General features: G+C 42.3%; 1 protein-coding gene across 1 annotated transcript in view; it reads right to left on the bottom strand.

Annotated features, from left to right (window-relative positions):
• The window catches only part of LOC139160051 (zinc finger protein 84-like), a 64571-nt gene that overhangs the window by 21441 nt on the left and 25680 nt on the right, over nucleotides 1-17450 (bottom strand). Inside the window, exons 3-4 of the mRNA XM_070737577.1 lie at nucleotides 16731-16737; nucleotides 2310-3321 (exon numbers count right to left, since the gene is read on the bottom strand). Of these exons, the coding sequence (XP_070593678.1) occupies nucleotides 2310-3321; nucleotides 16731-16737 (1019 nt within the window). The remainder of the gene's footprint in view (nucleotides 1-2309; nucleotides 3322-16730; nucleotides 16738-17450) is intronic.

Below are 17450 nucleotides of genomic sequence, written 5' to 3'. Positions count from 1 at the left end.
AAGGAGAACCTATAAAAACGGAGGTGTTTAACGGAGCTCCGCTCCACACCGTCCGTTCAGCTCCGCCGCTGGCTCCGCCCCCCCCTTCCACCATTCTTGTAGCCCGTCTTTGGACCCGTTCAATTTTGTCAATATCTTTTTGTAGGTGAGGTCTCCAGAACTGAACACAGTATTCCAAATGTGGTCTCACCAGCATTCTATATAGTGGGATCATAATCTCCCTCTTCCTGCTTGTTATACCTCTAGCTATGCAGCCAAGCATCCTACTTGCTTTCCCTACCGCCTGACTGCACTGTTCACCCATTTTGAGACTGTCAGAAATCACTACCCCTAAATCCTTTTCTTTTGAAGTATTTGCCAACACAGAACTGCCAATACAAATTTTAAATATTGTTTATTTAAAACAAACCAACATACAAAATACAAAACATACATGTCTACAAGACCAACATAGAAAAATAGGTGAGGGGGGGGGATGGGAAAACATTTTCCCCTAAATTTATTTTTTAAAGGAAGTATTTTTATTTTATTTATTTGTCAAAACATATACGTGGTAACAGTTATAAACATAAACAAAAGCAAAATAGGTATAGGTAAATTTGGACAGTAGGACAGGGAGGGTAGGCACGATGGTTCGCTTATGCACGCCCCTTACACACCTCTAAGAAAAGGGGTGAGGTTGACTATATACAGACTAAGGTTAAAGTTTTTGGCGTTGGGGAAGAAACCACAGAGTCAAGTAGTGCATTCCAGGCACTGATTTAGTATCTGAGCCGTTTACATTGAGTTTGAATATATTGTGTGCTTGTTTGTTGTTGTGGTTGAAACTGAAGTATTCATTGACAGGTAAGAACATTGTGGCAGATGATTTTATGAACTACATTTAGAAGTCAATCTTGAGAAGATTTTAAGAAAGACTATTGAACTTAAACCCGAAATATACCTTTGGGTAATTTACCAGATACTTTTGATAAGGATGAAACATCGGAGAGGGGCGGCATACAAATCTAATAAATTACTACTACTACTATTATTATTATTACTACTATTACTACTATTATTATTATTATTGATGTAGTTACGGCAGCTAGGATTGTATATGCTCAGAACTGGAAATTGAATAAATACCAACTGAAAGGGACGTTTTGAGAAAAAACATGGACTGTGCAGAGATGAATAGACTGACTTGAAATTTAAAGATAAACAAGATTCTGATTATTATAATATTTGAGGGAAGTTTTATGATTGAATAGAAAATTAAGAGATATGTATGTATTTTAATTAGCTAATATTGTAAAAACTGAAAAAAGAGAATTGAATTTAAAATATTGGAAACCAGATGGCGAGGATAAGAAATGGCGGGAGCACTAACGATTCAACACAAATTGTAGTTATTGTTTTTTGGTTTAAAGATATAGAACTTTATTCTATAGATTATATAATGTATTAGGAAAGGTTTTTTATGTTTATATATATATATGTCAAGAATTATGAGGTACAACACAATGATTATAGGGATCAAATAAGTAATGAGGAAACAATATTAATACAAACCTTAAGGATACAAGCAACAAGTTAGTCATACAATCGTTAGTGGGAGGAAACAGGTGATAAGAATGATGAGAAAAAACTAATAGTAATAGTAGTGCAGAGTTAGTAAATACTTTGACAGCGTTGAGGGAATTATTTGTTTTACATTTTGAGGGTAGGAGTTGAAACCGTTTATGTCCAGGATACAAGGGATGTGACAATCCAACAATCAGGACATTCAAAGAGTTTATCTCCTGTATTAGACCTCTGGTGTCTCACCAGGTTGGAATTATCCCTAAAACATTTCCCACAGTCAAGACATTAAAAGGGTTTCTCTCCTGTGTGAGCCCTCTGCTTTTGCACCAGGTTAGAATTACCACTTAAACTCTTCTCACAGTCAGGTCTTTCTAAGGGTTTCCCTCCTATGTGAGACCACTAGAGTCTCCACAGGCTGGAATTATGACTAAAACCTTTCCCACAATAGAGGACATTTAAGGGTTTCTGTCTTGTGTGAGTCCTTTGATGTTTCAAATGGCTGGAACTATCACTAAAACCTTTCCCACACGACATTCAAAGAGTTTCTCTCCTGTATGAGTTCTCTTGTGTTTCACCAGGCTGGAATTATCACTAAAATGTTTCCCACAATCAGGACATTCAAAGGGTTTCTCTCCTGTGTGAGTCCTCTGGTGTCTCACCAGGTTAGAACTCTGACTAAAACTTTTCCCACAGACAGGACATTCAAAGGGTTTCTCTCCTGTGTGACTCCTCTGGTGTTCCACCAGGTGGGAACTCTGACTAAAACTTTCCCCACAGTCAGGACATTCAAAGGGTTTCTCTCCTGTGTGAGTCCTTTGGTGTTTCACCAGGTTGGCATTCTGACTAAAACTTTTCCCACAGACAGGACATTCAAAGGGTTTCTCTCCTGTGTGAGTCCTCTGGTGTTTCACCAGGCTAGAATTCTGACTAAAACTTTTCCCACAATCAAGACATTCAAAGGGTTTCTCTCCTGTGTGAGTCCTCTTGTGTTGCAGCAGCGTGGAACGATCACTAAAACTTTTCCCACAGTCAAGACATTCAAAGGGTTTCTCTCCTGTGTGAGTCCTCTTGTGTTGCCCCAGGCTGGAACTATCACTAAAACCTTTCCCACAGTCAAGACATTTAAAGGGTTTCTCTCCTGTGTGAGTCCTCTTGTGTTGCACCAGGCTGGAATTCTGACCAAAACGTTTCCCACAGTCAGGACATTCAAAAGGTTTCTCTCCTGTGTGAGTCCTCTGGTGTTGCGCCAGGCTGGAATTATGACTAAAACTTTTCTCACAATCAGGACATTCGTAGGGTTTCTCTCCTGTGTGAGTCCCCTGGTGTTCCACTAGGCTGGAATTATGACTAAAACTTTTCCCACAGTCAGGACATTCAAAGGGTTTCTCTCCTGTGTGAGTCCTCTGGTGTTGCACAAGGCTGGAATTCTGACTAAACCTTTTCCCACAGTCAGGACATTGAAAGGGTTTCTCTCCTGTGTGAATCCTCTTGTGTTTCCCCAGGGTGGAACTTTCACTAAACCTTTTCCCACAGTCAGGACATTGAAAGGGTTTCTCTCCTGTGTGAGTCCTCTTGTGTTTCACCAGGCTGGAACTATCACTAAATCTTTTCCCACAGTCAGGACATTCAAAGGGTTTCTCTCCTGTGTGAGTCCTCTGGTGTTGCACCAGGTCGGAATTCTGACTAAAACCTTTCCCACAGTCAGGACATTCAAAGGGTTTTTCTCCTGTGTGACTCCTCTGGTGTATCACTAGGCTGGAATTATGAGTAAAACTTTTCCCACAGACAGAACATTTAAAGGATTTCTCTCCTGTGTGAGACCTCAGATGTTTCACCAGCCTAATTTTCTGACTAAAACTTTTCCCATAGAAATGACATTCAAAGGGTTTCTCTCCTGTGTGAGTCCTCTTGTGTTGCACCAGGCTGGAACTATCACTAAAACTTTCCCCACAGTCAGGACATTCAAAGGGTTTCTCTCCTGTGTGAGTCCTCTTGTGTTGCACCAGGCTGGAACTATTACTAAAAGCTTTCCCACAGTCAGAACATTTAAAGGGTTTCTCTCCTGTGTGAGTCCTCTGGTGTTGCACCATGCTGGAATTACGACTAAAACATTTCCCACAGTCAGGACATTCAAAGGGTTTCTCTCCTGTGTGAGTCCTCTGGTGTTGCACCAGGCTGGAATTACGACTAAAACATTTCCCACAGTCAGGACATTTGAAGGATTTCTCTCCTGTGTGAATACTCTGGTGTTTCATGACTGAAATTGTGACAGAAAATTTTATAGTCAGCACATTCAATTGTTTTCTCTTCTTTGCGAGTATTTGAAACCTTTCTCACAGATATGATGTCAAAATTTCTAATGAAACATTTACACAATTTGCAGAGTCATGTTTTCTCCCTCATGTGTGTCTTCTGGTGTACCACCATGTTGTCATGCTCACTAAAAGGTAAAAATATGGACAATGCCTTGTTTAGTGGTGTTTTCATTCAAGCCATTATCTTCCTTACAAGGGGAGGCTTGAATTTCTGTCTGCTGTATTTGGCTTCTATGTGGCTTTTCTATTGACCTTTTCCTCCCCACTGACTTCCAGATATTTCCTTTTTTTAAATTGAAAATAATCTCCTTTGACTTTTCATGTAACCTTTCCTTGAGTTCTTCTTAATCTGCTTATTCGATTTTGAAACATCTCTTGATTTTCTCTCTCTTGTCTAATAGCTGCTGGAGGAATTGTATGGTTTTCTGAAAGAAATGGAAATATTCTGATTTTCCGCTTGATTTTCTTCCCTTTTCAACATTGGTTCTTATTTACAATTGTCCATAGTGCTCTAATTGCCATCCTCTTTGTCTGTAAGATCAAAAGAAAAGTAGTACTTTAATTGTGTATAAGGGAGTTGGAGATGATGTGAAAAAAGAAAAAAAAAGTATATATAATGAAAAAGCAAACACGCCCAAACATTAATCACTTACATTATTTATAATTGATAGAAGACTACCGAGATCCATGTTGAAATATCCATTCAAATTCAGTTGTTTAATTGGGTCAATCAAGAATTCTTAGCAATGCAAAGGACTATCATGAAATATATCTTGAAATGCTGGGGATAGATTACATAATTGCAGATGCTGTTTCCCCTTAAATATATATTCTTCAATATCTTCATAAACAATTTCAATGAATGACTAGAATGGGAACTCGTTGTTTGTTCAATTGGGATTATATTCCACTCAATTCCCAGAGGACAATTTGGAGACAACACTAAACTGGCAGGAATAGCCAACACCCCAAAAGACAAACGCAAGATACAGAAGAATCTTGACAGGTTTGAAAACTGGGCCCTATCCAACAAAATGAAATTCAGTGGAGAAAAGAAAAGAGGCTGTACAATTAGTCACGAAAAGCAAATGGCAAGGTACAGAATAGGTACAACCTGACTCAATAGCAGTAACTGTGAGATGGATCTTGAAGTCCTACCATAGTGAACAATCAACTAAAAAAAAGCCAACAGTGTGATGCAGTGGCCACAAAAGCTAATGCAATCCTAGGCTGCCTTAACACAGGGCTAGAATGAAGATCATGTGAAGTGTTAGTATCAATTTATAATGCTTTGGTAAGATCACACTTGGATTACTGGTGAGATATAGGTGAGATATCTGATAATGATTATGATTATTTCTGGATGACCTTTTTTCTCTTTTCTTCTTTGCTCTTTTTTCTCTCTTTTTTATTATTCTGATTGATTGAATTATAAATTGCATATTTGATTTATGGCGATAAACAAAGTGGGAGGAAGGGGGAAAAGAAAAGGGAGGAGAGTTACAATAATATGGGATAATAACTAGCACTAATTATGTTAGGCATTATAAGGAAAGACCGAAGAAACAACAAAGAGTTAAAATCAATAGATTAGGGAAGATTATTTATTTATTTTTTCATTTATTCATTCATTTATTCATTCATTCATTCATTCAATTTTTATGCCGCCCTTCTCCTTAGACTCAAGGCGGCTTACAACATGTTAGCAATAGCACTTTTTAACAGAGCCAGCATATTGCCCCCACAATCCGGCTCCTCATTTTACCCACCTTGGAAGGATGGAAGGCTGAGTCAACCTTGAGCTGGTGATGAGATTTGAACCACTGACCTTCAGATCTACAGTCAGCTTCAGTGGCCTGCAGTACAGCACTCTACTTGCTGCGCCACCCCAGCTCTTTTATCATTATCACTGAGTTCAATGGTGGAAGATATTTAGAATTAGGAATAATATATAGATTATGGAAGATTTAGCAGTATCTTAATGTATACATAGGAGGAAGGGTTGTTGTTAGAAATTTTAAAATATATTTCCTACTGAATTCATTTATTTCACTTCTTTCATTACAGTGAACCCTCGATCATCGCGAGGGTTCCGTTCCAGGACCCCATGCGATGATCGATTTTTAGCGAAGTAGCGGTGCGGAAGTAAAAACACCATCTGCGCGTGCGCAGATGGTGTTTTTGCTTCCACTGCCGCCCGCCCTTCGCCCGCCCACCCCGTTGCTCGCGCCTGGGGTGCGCGCGCGCGGTGGGGACTCCCTAGCTCTGCTTCCCAGCTGGGGAGCGGAGCTGCGATGTCCCCAAGCGCGCGCGCTTTCCCCAGCAACGCGCGCGCGGTGGGGACTCCCTAGCTCTGCTTCCCAGCTGGGGAGCGGAGCTGCGATGTCCCCAAGCGCGCGCGCTTTCCCCAGCAACGCGCGCGCGGTGGGGACTCCCTAGCTCTGCTTCCCAGCTGGGGAGCGGAGCTGCGATGTCCCCAAGCGCGCGCGCTTTCCCCAGCAACGCGCGCGCGGTGGGGACTCCCTAGCTCTGCTTCCCAGCTGGGGAGCGGAGCTGCGATGTCCCCAAGCGCGCACGCTTTCCCCAGCAACGCGCGCGCGGTGGGGACTCCCTAGCTCTGCTTCCCAGCTGGGGAGCGGAGCTGCGATGTCCCCAAGCGCGCGCGCTTTCCCCAGCAACGCGCGCGCGGTGGGGACTCCCTAGCTCTGCTTCCCAGCTGGGGAGCGGAGCTGCGATGTCCCCAAGCGCGCGCGCTTTCCCCAGCAACGCGCGCGCGGTGGGGACTCCCTAGCTCTGCTTCCCAGCTGGGGAGCGGAGCTGCGATGTCCCCAAGCGCGCGCGCTTTCCCCAGCAACGCGCGCGCGGTGGGGACTCCCTAGCTCTGCTCCCCAGCTGGGGAGCGGAGCTGCGATGTCCCCAAGCGCGCGCGCTTTCCCCAGCAACGCGCGCGCGGTGGGGACTCCCTAGCTCCGCTTCCCAGCTGGGGAGCGGAGCTGCGATGTCCCCAAGCGCGCGCGCTTTCCCCAGCAACGCGCGCCGGTGGGGACTCCCTAGCTCCGCTTCCCAGCTGGGGAGCGGAGCTGCGATGTCCCCAAGCGCCGAGCTGGGGTGTCCCCGCGCGTTCCGCCCGCCCGCCCACGCCGTTGCTCGCGCCGCCGCTGGGGTCTTACGGGGGCAAGAGGGGGAAGACCCAGGGAAGCCTCTGCCCGGCGGGGAAACTCCACCATCTACGCATGCGTGGAAGGGCACGCATGCGCAGATGGTGGAGTTTACTTCCGGGTTGAAAACTCGCGAAATAGCCCTTTCGCGATACTTGAAGACGCGAAACTCGAGGGTTCACTGTATATCATTATATCATTTCTACTTTAACAGATCAAAAGATTTAGCACTGCATTTAGCAGTGAAAATAATTAGAATAGGGAAGATTATTGCACTAATATGACAGTGACACACAAATTAGGGAAGATTACGCTGGGATTGGCAGCGGGGTTTATAGATTAGGGAAGATTATCATACTAAGAACGGCAGTGGAAAATATCTAGATTAGGGAAGAATATTAATACTTTGGTCTTTTTTAATGGAAGATACTTTTGGCATAAAATAATGGAATAATAATTATTTAAATTTACTTTGATCTTTTAAAGTAGAAATGATATACTGATATAATGAAATAAGTGAAATAAATGAATTGAGTAGGAAATGTATTTTAAAATTTCTAACAACAACCCTTCCTCCTATGTATAGATTAAAACCCGATTTGAATAGTGTTTTTCCTTTTCTTTTTCTTTTCCGCTCTTCTTTTTCTTTCCTTTTTCCTTTTATTCTTTTTTTAAAAAATTCTTTCCTTTCTGGGCTTTTAAAGAGATGTAAATTTGGATATTTTCTATTGTTAAGGGCAGTTACGATAAAATGAGGTGATTTTTTTTTCCAAATGAAAGTAGGAGTGTAAGAAGATTGAATGTAAGAACACTAGAAAGGGACTACAGCACGATGGCATAGTTAGGAAAAATAGCAAATAGCCAAGAGAAATTTAGAGAGTTATAGCACTTTAAATATAAATGAAAGCAAAGAACATTATCTAAAATCCGGATGATAGCATTTGGAAAGGAGGTAGCACAAGTTGAATGATACATACCAGAAATAATTGGATAAATAATTAGAAACATTTTATTAATTTGACTAAGAATTTGACATTTGATTTTGTATTGTATTATATTTTAATTTGAGGTATGTAAATTGGAATCTCTGTAAGGTGTGAAAAACAATAAGAAATTTATACCCCCCACCAAAAAAAGAGTGCAGAGAAGACCAACAGGGGGCTGGAGGCTAAAACATATAAAGAAGGGTTGCAGGAATCAAGTATGTCTAGTCTAGTAAAAGGAAGGACTGGGGTGACATGACAGTAAGGTTCCAATTGTTGAGGAGTCAAAAAAAAAAAAAGGAGTCCATTTATTTTGTAATGAACCAGAAGGCAAGACAAGAAGCAATGGATGGAAACTAATCCAGGAGAGAAGCAGAATACAACTAATGAGAATTTCCCTGATACTGAGAACAAGTAACCAATTGTCTGAAATGATATTGGGTCTCCTGCTTGCACAGGGTGTCAAAATAGAAGACCCGCAAGGTCCCTTCCAACTCTGTCACAAACCTCCAGTGATGGAGCACCCACAACCTCTGGAGGGACGCCATTCCCAAAGAATTTTTCAATCTTCCCACCAGCAGAAAATTGCAGCAACCAGTTTCATAGCGTGCAATACCAGTGGGCTTAAATTTGGGCAGTAGGGGAACCTGTAGCAGCTGACATGCTTCAGCCGAGTTGCTTCTCTGCTTCGAGGCCGTGGAGGAAAAACAAACAGCCCGATTTGCTCCCGAACTCTCCTCCCACCTGCCCTGAACTCACCTTCCAGCTGCTGTTTCGATCCTCGGGAGAGCACAAAAGCCGCTCTGCACCCCACCTTCCTCCCATGAGTCTTCCGGAAGAGGAAGTTCCTCTGCGTTTCTTCTCTCCTCCAATCTTTTCTAGCAATTCAGTACTCTACGGTTTTAACTCCTTTATTATGCACGTTTCTGGCACAGATGTTGCCTTTTTGACTTCCATCTCCTGATAGCAAGAAGAAAAACACTCTTGCCCCGTCTCTGTCTAAGGCGTTTGCAAGATGTTTTCACTGTACAAATGCTGTCAAATCGTTTCTCACTTCTAGCAACTGACCTTTGCAAGTGAGCCTAGTGAAATAGTGAGATGTGATGCTACTTAGCTTACCAAGTTTAGATATGTTCCGAGCCCTAAATTTATTTTACTTTTTTTTAAATGACTTTTATTGAATTTAAAACAAACCAAAATAAAAAATATACATATCTACAAGGCCAACATACAAAAAGAGGGGGAGGGGGAGGAATGTGGAAACATTTTTCCTTAAATTTGTTTTTTGAAAGAAATATTTTTATTTTGTTTATTTACATATTTACATATCTACAAGATCAACATACCAAAAAAGGGGGGAAACAGGGAAACATTTATTCCTAAATTTATTTTTTAAAGGAAACCAGCATGGCTTTATTGAGGGCATCATGTCAGACTAATCTCATTGATTTCTTTGACTATGTCATAAAGGTGTTGGATGAAGATGATACCGTGGATATTGCCTATCTGGATTTCAGCAAACCCTTTGATATGGTTCCACATAAAGAGCTGATGAATACGTTAGTAATGGAAACTGCAGTTTAATGTTTCCAAATGTAAAATAATGCACTTGGGGGAAAGGAATCCTCAATCTGAGTATTGTATTGGCAGTTCTGTGTTAGCAAACAAAGAAGAGAAGGATTTAGGGGTAGTGATTTCTGACAGTCTCAAAATGGGTGAACAGTTTGGTCAAGCAGTAGGGAAAGCAAGGGGGCACAGTCTGTCTCAAAATGGGTGAAGAGTGCAGTCAGGTGGTAGGGAAAGCAAGTAGGATGCTTGGCTGCATAGCTAGAGGTATAACAAGCAGGAAGAGGGAGATTGTGATCCCGCTGTATAGAGCGCTGGTAAGACGACATTTGCAATACTGTGTTCAGTTCTGGAGACTTTACCTACAAAAAGATACTGATAAAATTGAATGGGTCCAAAGACGGAGTACAAAATTGGTGGAAGGTCTTAAGCATAAAACTTATCATGAAAGACTTCATGAACTTAATCTGTATAGTCTCCAGGACTGTGTGCAGAGAGGGGCGGGATACAAATCTAATTAAAATAAAATAAATAAATAAACCTGCGCAGATGCCATGAGGACCACAGCCACTTCTTAAAAGCTCCTTTACCATGCTTACTTCTAATCCTTCCCTTCAATAGCCTTGTAATCCTAGCTCCCTTAACTGATCGTCATACGATTTAGTGTCCAGAACCTTTATCATCTTAGTTGCTCTTCTTTGCCCCTTTTCCATAATCTCAACATCTTTTTCTATATATCTCCGGGACCGCTTTCTGCCACACGAATCCCAGCGACCGGTTCGGTCCCACAGAGTTGGCCTTCTCCGGGTCCCGTCGACTAAACAATGTCGTCTGGCGGGACCCAGGGGAAGAGCCTTCTCTGTGGCGGCTCCGACCCTCTGGAACCAGCTCCCCCCTGAGATTAGGATTGCCCCCACCCTCCTTGCCTTTTGCAAACTCCTTAAAACCCACCTCTGCCGTCAGGCATGGGGGAACTGAAACATCTCCCCCTTGCCTATGTTGTTTTGGTGTTAGATTGATTGTGTGCTTGTTTTGTAATATTCTGGGGTTGTTTTTTATGAATTTTTTAGCTTAACATTGTAATTGGATTGGTGGGTATTGGATTTGTTATTATGTATTGTTTTTACTTTGTTGTGAGCCGCCCCGAGTTTGCGGAGAGCGGCGGCATATAAATCCAATAAATCTAATCTAATCTAATCTTTTTCACTTTATGTTGACCAGAATTGGACTCAATATTCTAAGTGTGTTCTCACTGGCATAATGGGAAGCAGTACTATAACGTCTTGTTGGCTTATTGAAACATTTGTTTCTACTCCATCGTGGGGACCTCAACTTTCAAGATGTCTGTTGAATTTGATTCATAAAGGAAAGAGTCATCAGGGAAGCCAGACAGATCCTTTTTAATGGTAGGATTTTCAAAGGCCTACAAACCCACTGGCACAACCAATGGCTGCTTTATAGGTTGTAAAGTTACAAGGAGAACTCTAGCTTAGTTGTCCAGTTTGAAAACTCCTTCTCAAATTGGCAGTGGTGGAGAAAACCATCCCTATATCTGAAAGGAATGGCAATCAGAACAGATCCAAGTTAGCCATTCTAATTTAATTGTGCCTAATGAAATGTCATTCTTTTCATAGAATGTAGCACTGGAACAATCAGCAACGCAACAAATAAATTAAGAGGCAGAAGCTTAATTGCAGCTCACATCATCAGAGTCACAGAGTGCATGGACTGATATACTATGACTGAAACTGAAATTCTAAATTTATAATGAGGGGGAAAGGGAGGCTGAGGAAGACAAATTGAAACATAGAAACATAGAAGACTGACGGCAGAAAAAGACCTCATGGTCCATCTGGCCTGCCCTTATACTATTTCCTGTATTTTATCTTACAATGGATATATGTTTATCCCAGGCATGTTTAAATTCAGTTACTGTGAACCACGTCTGCTGGAAGTTTGTTCCAAGGATCTACTACTCTTTCAGTGAAATAATATATTCTCACGTTGCTTTTGATCTTTCCCCCAACTAACTTCAGATTGTGTCCCCTTGTTCTTGTGTTCACTTTCCTATTAAAAACACTTCCCTCCTGAACCTTATTTAACCCTTTAACATATTTAAATGTTTCGATCATGTTCCCCCTTTTCCTTCTGTCCTCCAGACTATACAGATTGAGTTCATTAAGTCTTTCCTGATACGTTTTATGCTTAAGACCTTCCACCATTCTTGTAGCCCGTCTTTGGACCCGTACAATTTTGTCAATATCTTTTTGTAGGTGAGGTCTCCAGAACTGAACACAGTATTCCAAATGTGGTCTCACCAGCGCTCTACCTAAGGGGATCACAATCTCCCTCTTCCTGCTTGTTATACCTCTAGCTATGCAGCCAAGCATCCTACTTGCTTTTCCTACTGCCCGACCACACTGCTCACCCATTTTGAGACTGTCAGAAATCACTACCCCTAAATCCTTTTCTTCTGAAGTTTTTGCTAACACAGAACTGCCAATGCAATACTCAGATTGAGGATTCCTTTTCCCCAAGTGCATTATTTTACATTTGGAAACATTAAACTGCAGTTTCCATTGCTTTGGTCATAGAGATGCAAAATTCAGGAGAGAGATTATAAATTACAATTGTAGTGTATTAGAAATCCACTGCATTTGTGGAGTCATCACTGAGCAAGAGTTGGAAAATGAGCTTTACATTACCTTTTGATTATTAAATTCAGTACTTCCAGGCAATATAAAGGAAGGGTTGTGGGAAATAGTGGCGTGGAATTTCAACGTTTGTTCCACGGAAGAGCCGAGAAACTGTGGTGTGCGTGAAAAGAAATTCTAAAAATCATGATCTCTGTCTCCCAAGACATCCTGCGCTGGGTTCCTGTGTTAGTAAAAGTATTTGGTGAGCTTCTGCCTATGTTTTGATTAATGAGATGGGAGTTATCTAAGGAGTGTGATAAGGATTGAGTTTGGTGCGCTTCCCAGATACAGAGTCAAAGCTAGTTTTTATGAGATAGAATTCTGCTTCTATGATACTTCTGAAACTATGCATTGCATTCATGTATCCTGCTCGAATGAAATAAAGAGTGAGTTTCATTACTAAGAAGTGATTTTCTGGGAATTGGAATTAATCGGAGGCCCGTGAGCAGAACAGATTGAAAGTCCACCCACTCAATCCACTGCACAGACTTCGTGACGTCATGGCTCAGATGGAAGCTGACATACTTGATTTACGACAGATCATGGCAGCTCTCCAAAACTGGGTAGCTAATTTGCAGCAGAAATGCCACCTGGCTCTACCAGAGAGATTCAGTGCAGAACATGATAAATGCATTCCGTTTCTCAATCAATGTCATTTGTATATTGTTCTGTCGGGCTCTCTGGTAGAATCCTCCCAAAAATTCACAGGTACAAATTTCAGACACACACATATTTGAAAATTCAAAACAATGTTCTTTATAATGAAAATTCACTTAAACTAAGCCCTCTTTTGGTATAGCAAAGAGCACTCGTTTCCAAACAAACTGGTAATTTATACAAGTCCCTTATAAGTTCTGTGATACTTAGCTTGCAGCTGTGAGGCAATTCACAGTCCTTCTTCTTTAACAAAGTGAAACACACTTTGCTCTGGTTTAGTTTCAAAGCAGGGAAAAATCAGCACACAAAAGGTCAAAGTCAGTAAAGCAATCATGAAACATAAGGATCAGATAATCCTCCACAATGGCCAAACCCACAGGCTGCTATTTATAGCAGCCTCACTAATTACCACAGCCCCACCCAACCACAGGTGGCCTCATTTTCTTTGATAATAATCTCTCTGTTGTTGTTGCCTATGAATCGCTCTCCGCATGCGTGACTGTATCATTAACTCTTGTTCTGAATCCAAGGAGGAGCTAGATAATTGATCTCCTTCTGAGCTGTCTGCCACACTCTCCTCCTCCCTGTCACTCATGTCTTCTTGGTCAGAGGAGCCTTCATCTTCAGATTCCACTGGGGGCAAAACAGGCCTGCAGCATGTGGATGTCTCCTCCACATCCACAGTTCTTGGGACAGGAGCTGGGCCAGAGCTAACCACAACATATATTAATTCTTGTCCAGAAGATTTTATTCATGGTGAGATGAAAGCTACTTTTATCTTGAGCCTGTTAATTGGCTCAGCAGCCGTCTGGTCATCCCCCTTGTTGGAACATCAAGACCCAATTCTACAAAATTATGCAGAGTTCTTCCAGCTGATGCAACATGAATTCTCTGATCCCCTCCGCATCCAGAATGCCATCACTCAACTACGCCAGATACGACAAGGTGCCAGATCTGTAGCTGACTACCGTATATAGCCGAGTTTCATCGTTTTATTTTTTCCCCAATATATTTTATTAATTTTCTTAAAATAGACAAGACTGACAAACATACATTTAAAATAGAGATGGGGTTGTATCTTTCCCACTTATTCTAGAAGTAAAATTTCAATACAGAAAAAAGAATACATTAAAAAAATACTTAAAATCAACTTATTACTTTAAATGAAAAGAAGAAATTTGTTTTACCTTATATAGTAAATCTTCATACATAAACTAATTCTAACATAACTCTTAAATCATATCTCTACTAATACAATTCTCTTATTTATTTATTTTTTACTTTTAATATTTCTTTTTTATCCATATATATACATTGTTCCATATCTCATAAAATTCTGTTTCCTCTTGATCTTTTAACCGTCTTTGTCATCATATCCATTTCAGTGCAATCTAGTATTTTCTTAATAACTTCCTCTTCTTTGGGGATATTTTCCCCTTTCCAATTTTGCGCATACATTATCCTGGCCGCGGTCAAAATATGAATAACTAGGTGTAAAATTTCCAGGGTTATTTCTATCTCCTGTTTTACTATTTCTTTTATTATTCTTTCTATCATTTTCCAATAAAGCTTAACTTTACTACACGTCCACCATTGATGATAATAGAACCCTATTTCTTTCTTACATTTCCAACATAATGGGGAGGTCTTAGGGAACATTTTTGCTATCCTATTTGGTGGAAGGTGTGAGTTTCATCGTTTTAAGAGCTCCCCTGAATTGGAATGGGGAGGCGGTGATGGAGATGTTCCAAGAGGGACTGTCTGCCAAAATACTGACTGAGCTCATGCACAATGCTACTCCTCGTACACTGGATGCGTTATACCAGCTGTTCTTTGAAATTGAAGCCAGAATGTGATCCAAGTAGACCTGTCTGACCAGATAACAGATACCATTCTTCGAAAACCACAGACCAGTTCCTGCTCCTCGCCGGGGAATCCAGGCCACACATGCCAATCCACCCATCCCTGCGTCAAGATGTGACTTTCAGATTTATTTATTTATTTATTTATTAGATTTGTATGCCGCCCCTCTCCGTAGACTCGGGGCGGCTTACAACAATAACAACAACAATGTAAGAACAAATCTAATAATTTAAAAACACTAAAAACCCCATTATTAAAAGAAATCAAACACACAAACATACCATGTATAAACTGTATAGGCCCAGGGGGAGATATGTCAGTTCCCCCATGCCTGACGGCAGAGATGGGTCTTAAGAACTTTACGAAAGGCAAGGAGGGTGGAGGAAGTTCTAATCTCCGGGGGGAGCTGGTTCCAGAGGGTCGGGGCCACCACAGAGAAGGCTCTTCTCCTGGGTCCCGCCAAACGACATTGTTTAGTCGACGGGACCCGGAGAAGGCCAACTCTGTGGGACCTTATCGGTCGCTGGGATTCATGCGGTAGCAGGCGGTTCCGGAGGTAATCTGGTCCGATGCCACCTGCATACCGTGGGAATCGCCCAACCGCCATAGCCAGAGATGAGTCGATGGACCTCAGCATTGCCAGATCTTGCCTGACTGAAGCTGAGAAACCCAAGTGTCGAGCTGAAGGTTTGTGCTTGTACTGTGGAGAAGCCAGACATTTTGCCATCGCCTGCCCCCAGAAAAGACATTGTGCCACAGTTCCTGCTCCAGTTCCAGCCCGTGGCCCAGCTCAACAGTGCCTCGCCATCCTTCCAGCAAATGACCAGAGCCTGGCCTAGTGGAAACATTAGGTCAAGCAGGCACCAAGCCAAGTTATAATAATTATTAATAATAATAATAATAATAATAATAATAATAATAATAATAATAATAATTTATTGGATTTGTATGCCGCCCCTCTCCGTAGACTCGGGGTGGCTAACAACAATAATAAAAACAACATGTACAATCCAATAATAAAAAACAACTAAAACCCCTATTATAAAACCAAACATACACACAAATGTACCATGCATAAGTTGTAGTGGCCTAAGGGGAAGGGCTATCTCAACTCCCCCATTGAGTAGTTGAGTAGTCTTGAGTAGTTTACGAAAGACAGGGAGGGTGGGGGCAGTTCTAATCTCCGGGGGGAGTTGGTTCCAGAGGGCCGGGGCTGCCACAGAGAAGGCTCTTCCCCTGGGGCCCACCAAACGACATTGTTTAGTCGACGGGACCCGGAGAAGGCCAACTCTGTGGGACCTTATCGGTCGCTGGGATTCGTGCGGTAGCAGGCGGTTCCGGAGGTAATCTGGTCCAATGTCATGTAGGGCTTTAAAGGTCATGACCAACACTTTGAATTGTGACCGGAAACTGATCGGCAGCCAATGCAGGCCAACGAGTGTTGAAGAAACGTGGGCGAATCTTGGAAGCCCCACGATGGCTCTCGCGGCTGCGTTCTGCATGATCTGAAGTTTCCGAACACTTTTCAGAGGTAGCCCCATGTAGTTCCAGTTCTACAGATGAGAACCTTGGATCCTCGAGACATCTGATCCTAGCAACCAAGGTAATACTCAAGAACCCTGACCAAGCCCTCCCAGCCCATGCCCTGGTAGATTCTGGAGCCACCACCAATTTTATGTATGAGACTTTTGCTTGCTCCCATGCTATGCCCTTGTGCCCACTCAAACTTCCCATGATAGTTGAGACAATCGATGCCTGTGTATGGTTGTCTGGACCCATTAGGTTCATGACCCAACCAGTAAGCCTAGCCATTGGACAACAGGAAGAGGCCATCCAATTCTATGTTACAAAGGCCTTCATTTTCCCATAGTCCTTGGCTTAGCATGGCTGAGAAATCAGGATCCTCACATCTTGTGGTCCCAGAACTGTATTTCTTTTCCCAGCCTGCAGTGCGTGGACCACATGTGCCAAATCTGCACAGCCCAGGTGCCAGCCCAACCTGACATCAAAATGCCATCCGACCTCTCAGAGTTTGCTGATGTGTTTAATGAAAAAGAGACGAACCAATTGCCCATCTACCCTATTACTGGGCCAATGACTTATTACTGTTGTGGTTAGCTCTGGCCCAGCTCCTGCCCCAAGGACTGTGGATGTGGGGGAGACATCCACATGCTGCAGGCCTGTTTTGCCCACGGTGGAATCTGCTGATGAAGGCTCCTCTGACCAAGAAGACAGGAGTGACAGGGAGGAGGGGAGTGTGGCAGACAGCTCAGAAGGAGATCAATTATCTGTCTCCTCCTTGGATTCAGAACAAGAGTTAATGATACAGCCACATATGTGGAGACCGATGCACAGGCAACAACAACTGAGAGATTATTATCAAAGAAAATGAGGCCACCTGTGGTTGGGTGGGGCTGTGGTAATTAGTTAGGCTGCTATAAATAGCAGCCTGTGGGTTTGGCCATTGTGGAGGATTATCTGATCATTGTGTTTCCTGACTGCTTTACTGACTTTGACTTTTTGTGTGCTGATTTTCCCCCGCTTTGAAACTAAACCAGAGCAAAGTGTGTTTCACTTTGTGAAAGAAGGACTGTGAATTGCCTCACAGCTGCAAGCTAAGTATCACAGAACTGATAAGGGACTTGT

The sequence above is a fragment of the Erythrolamprus reginae genome, chromosome 2, assembly GCF_031021105.1.
Source record: "Erythrolamprus reginae isolate rEryReg1 chromosome 2, rEryReg1.hap1, whole genome shotgun sequence".
Classification (NCBI taxonomy): Eukaryota; Metazoa; Chordata; class Lepidosauria; order Squamata; family Dipsadidae; genus Erythrolamprus; species Erythrolamprus reginae.
The sequence above is the reverse complement of the archived record's forward strand: the minus strand, read 5'-3'. Positions and strand labels throughout refer to the sequence as shown.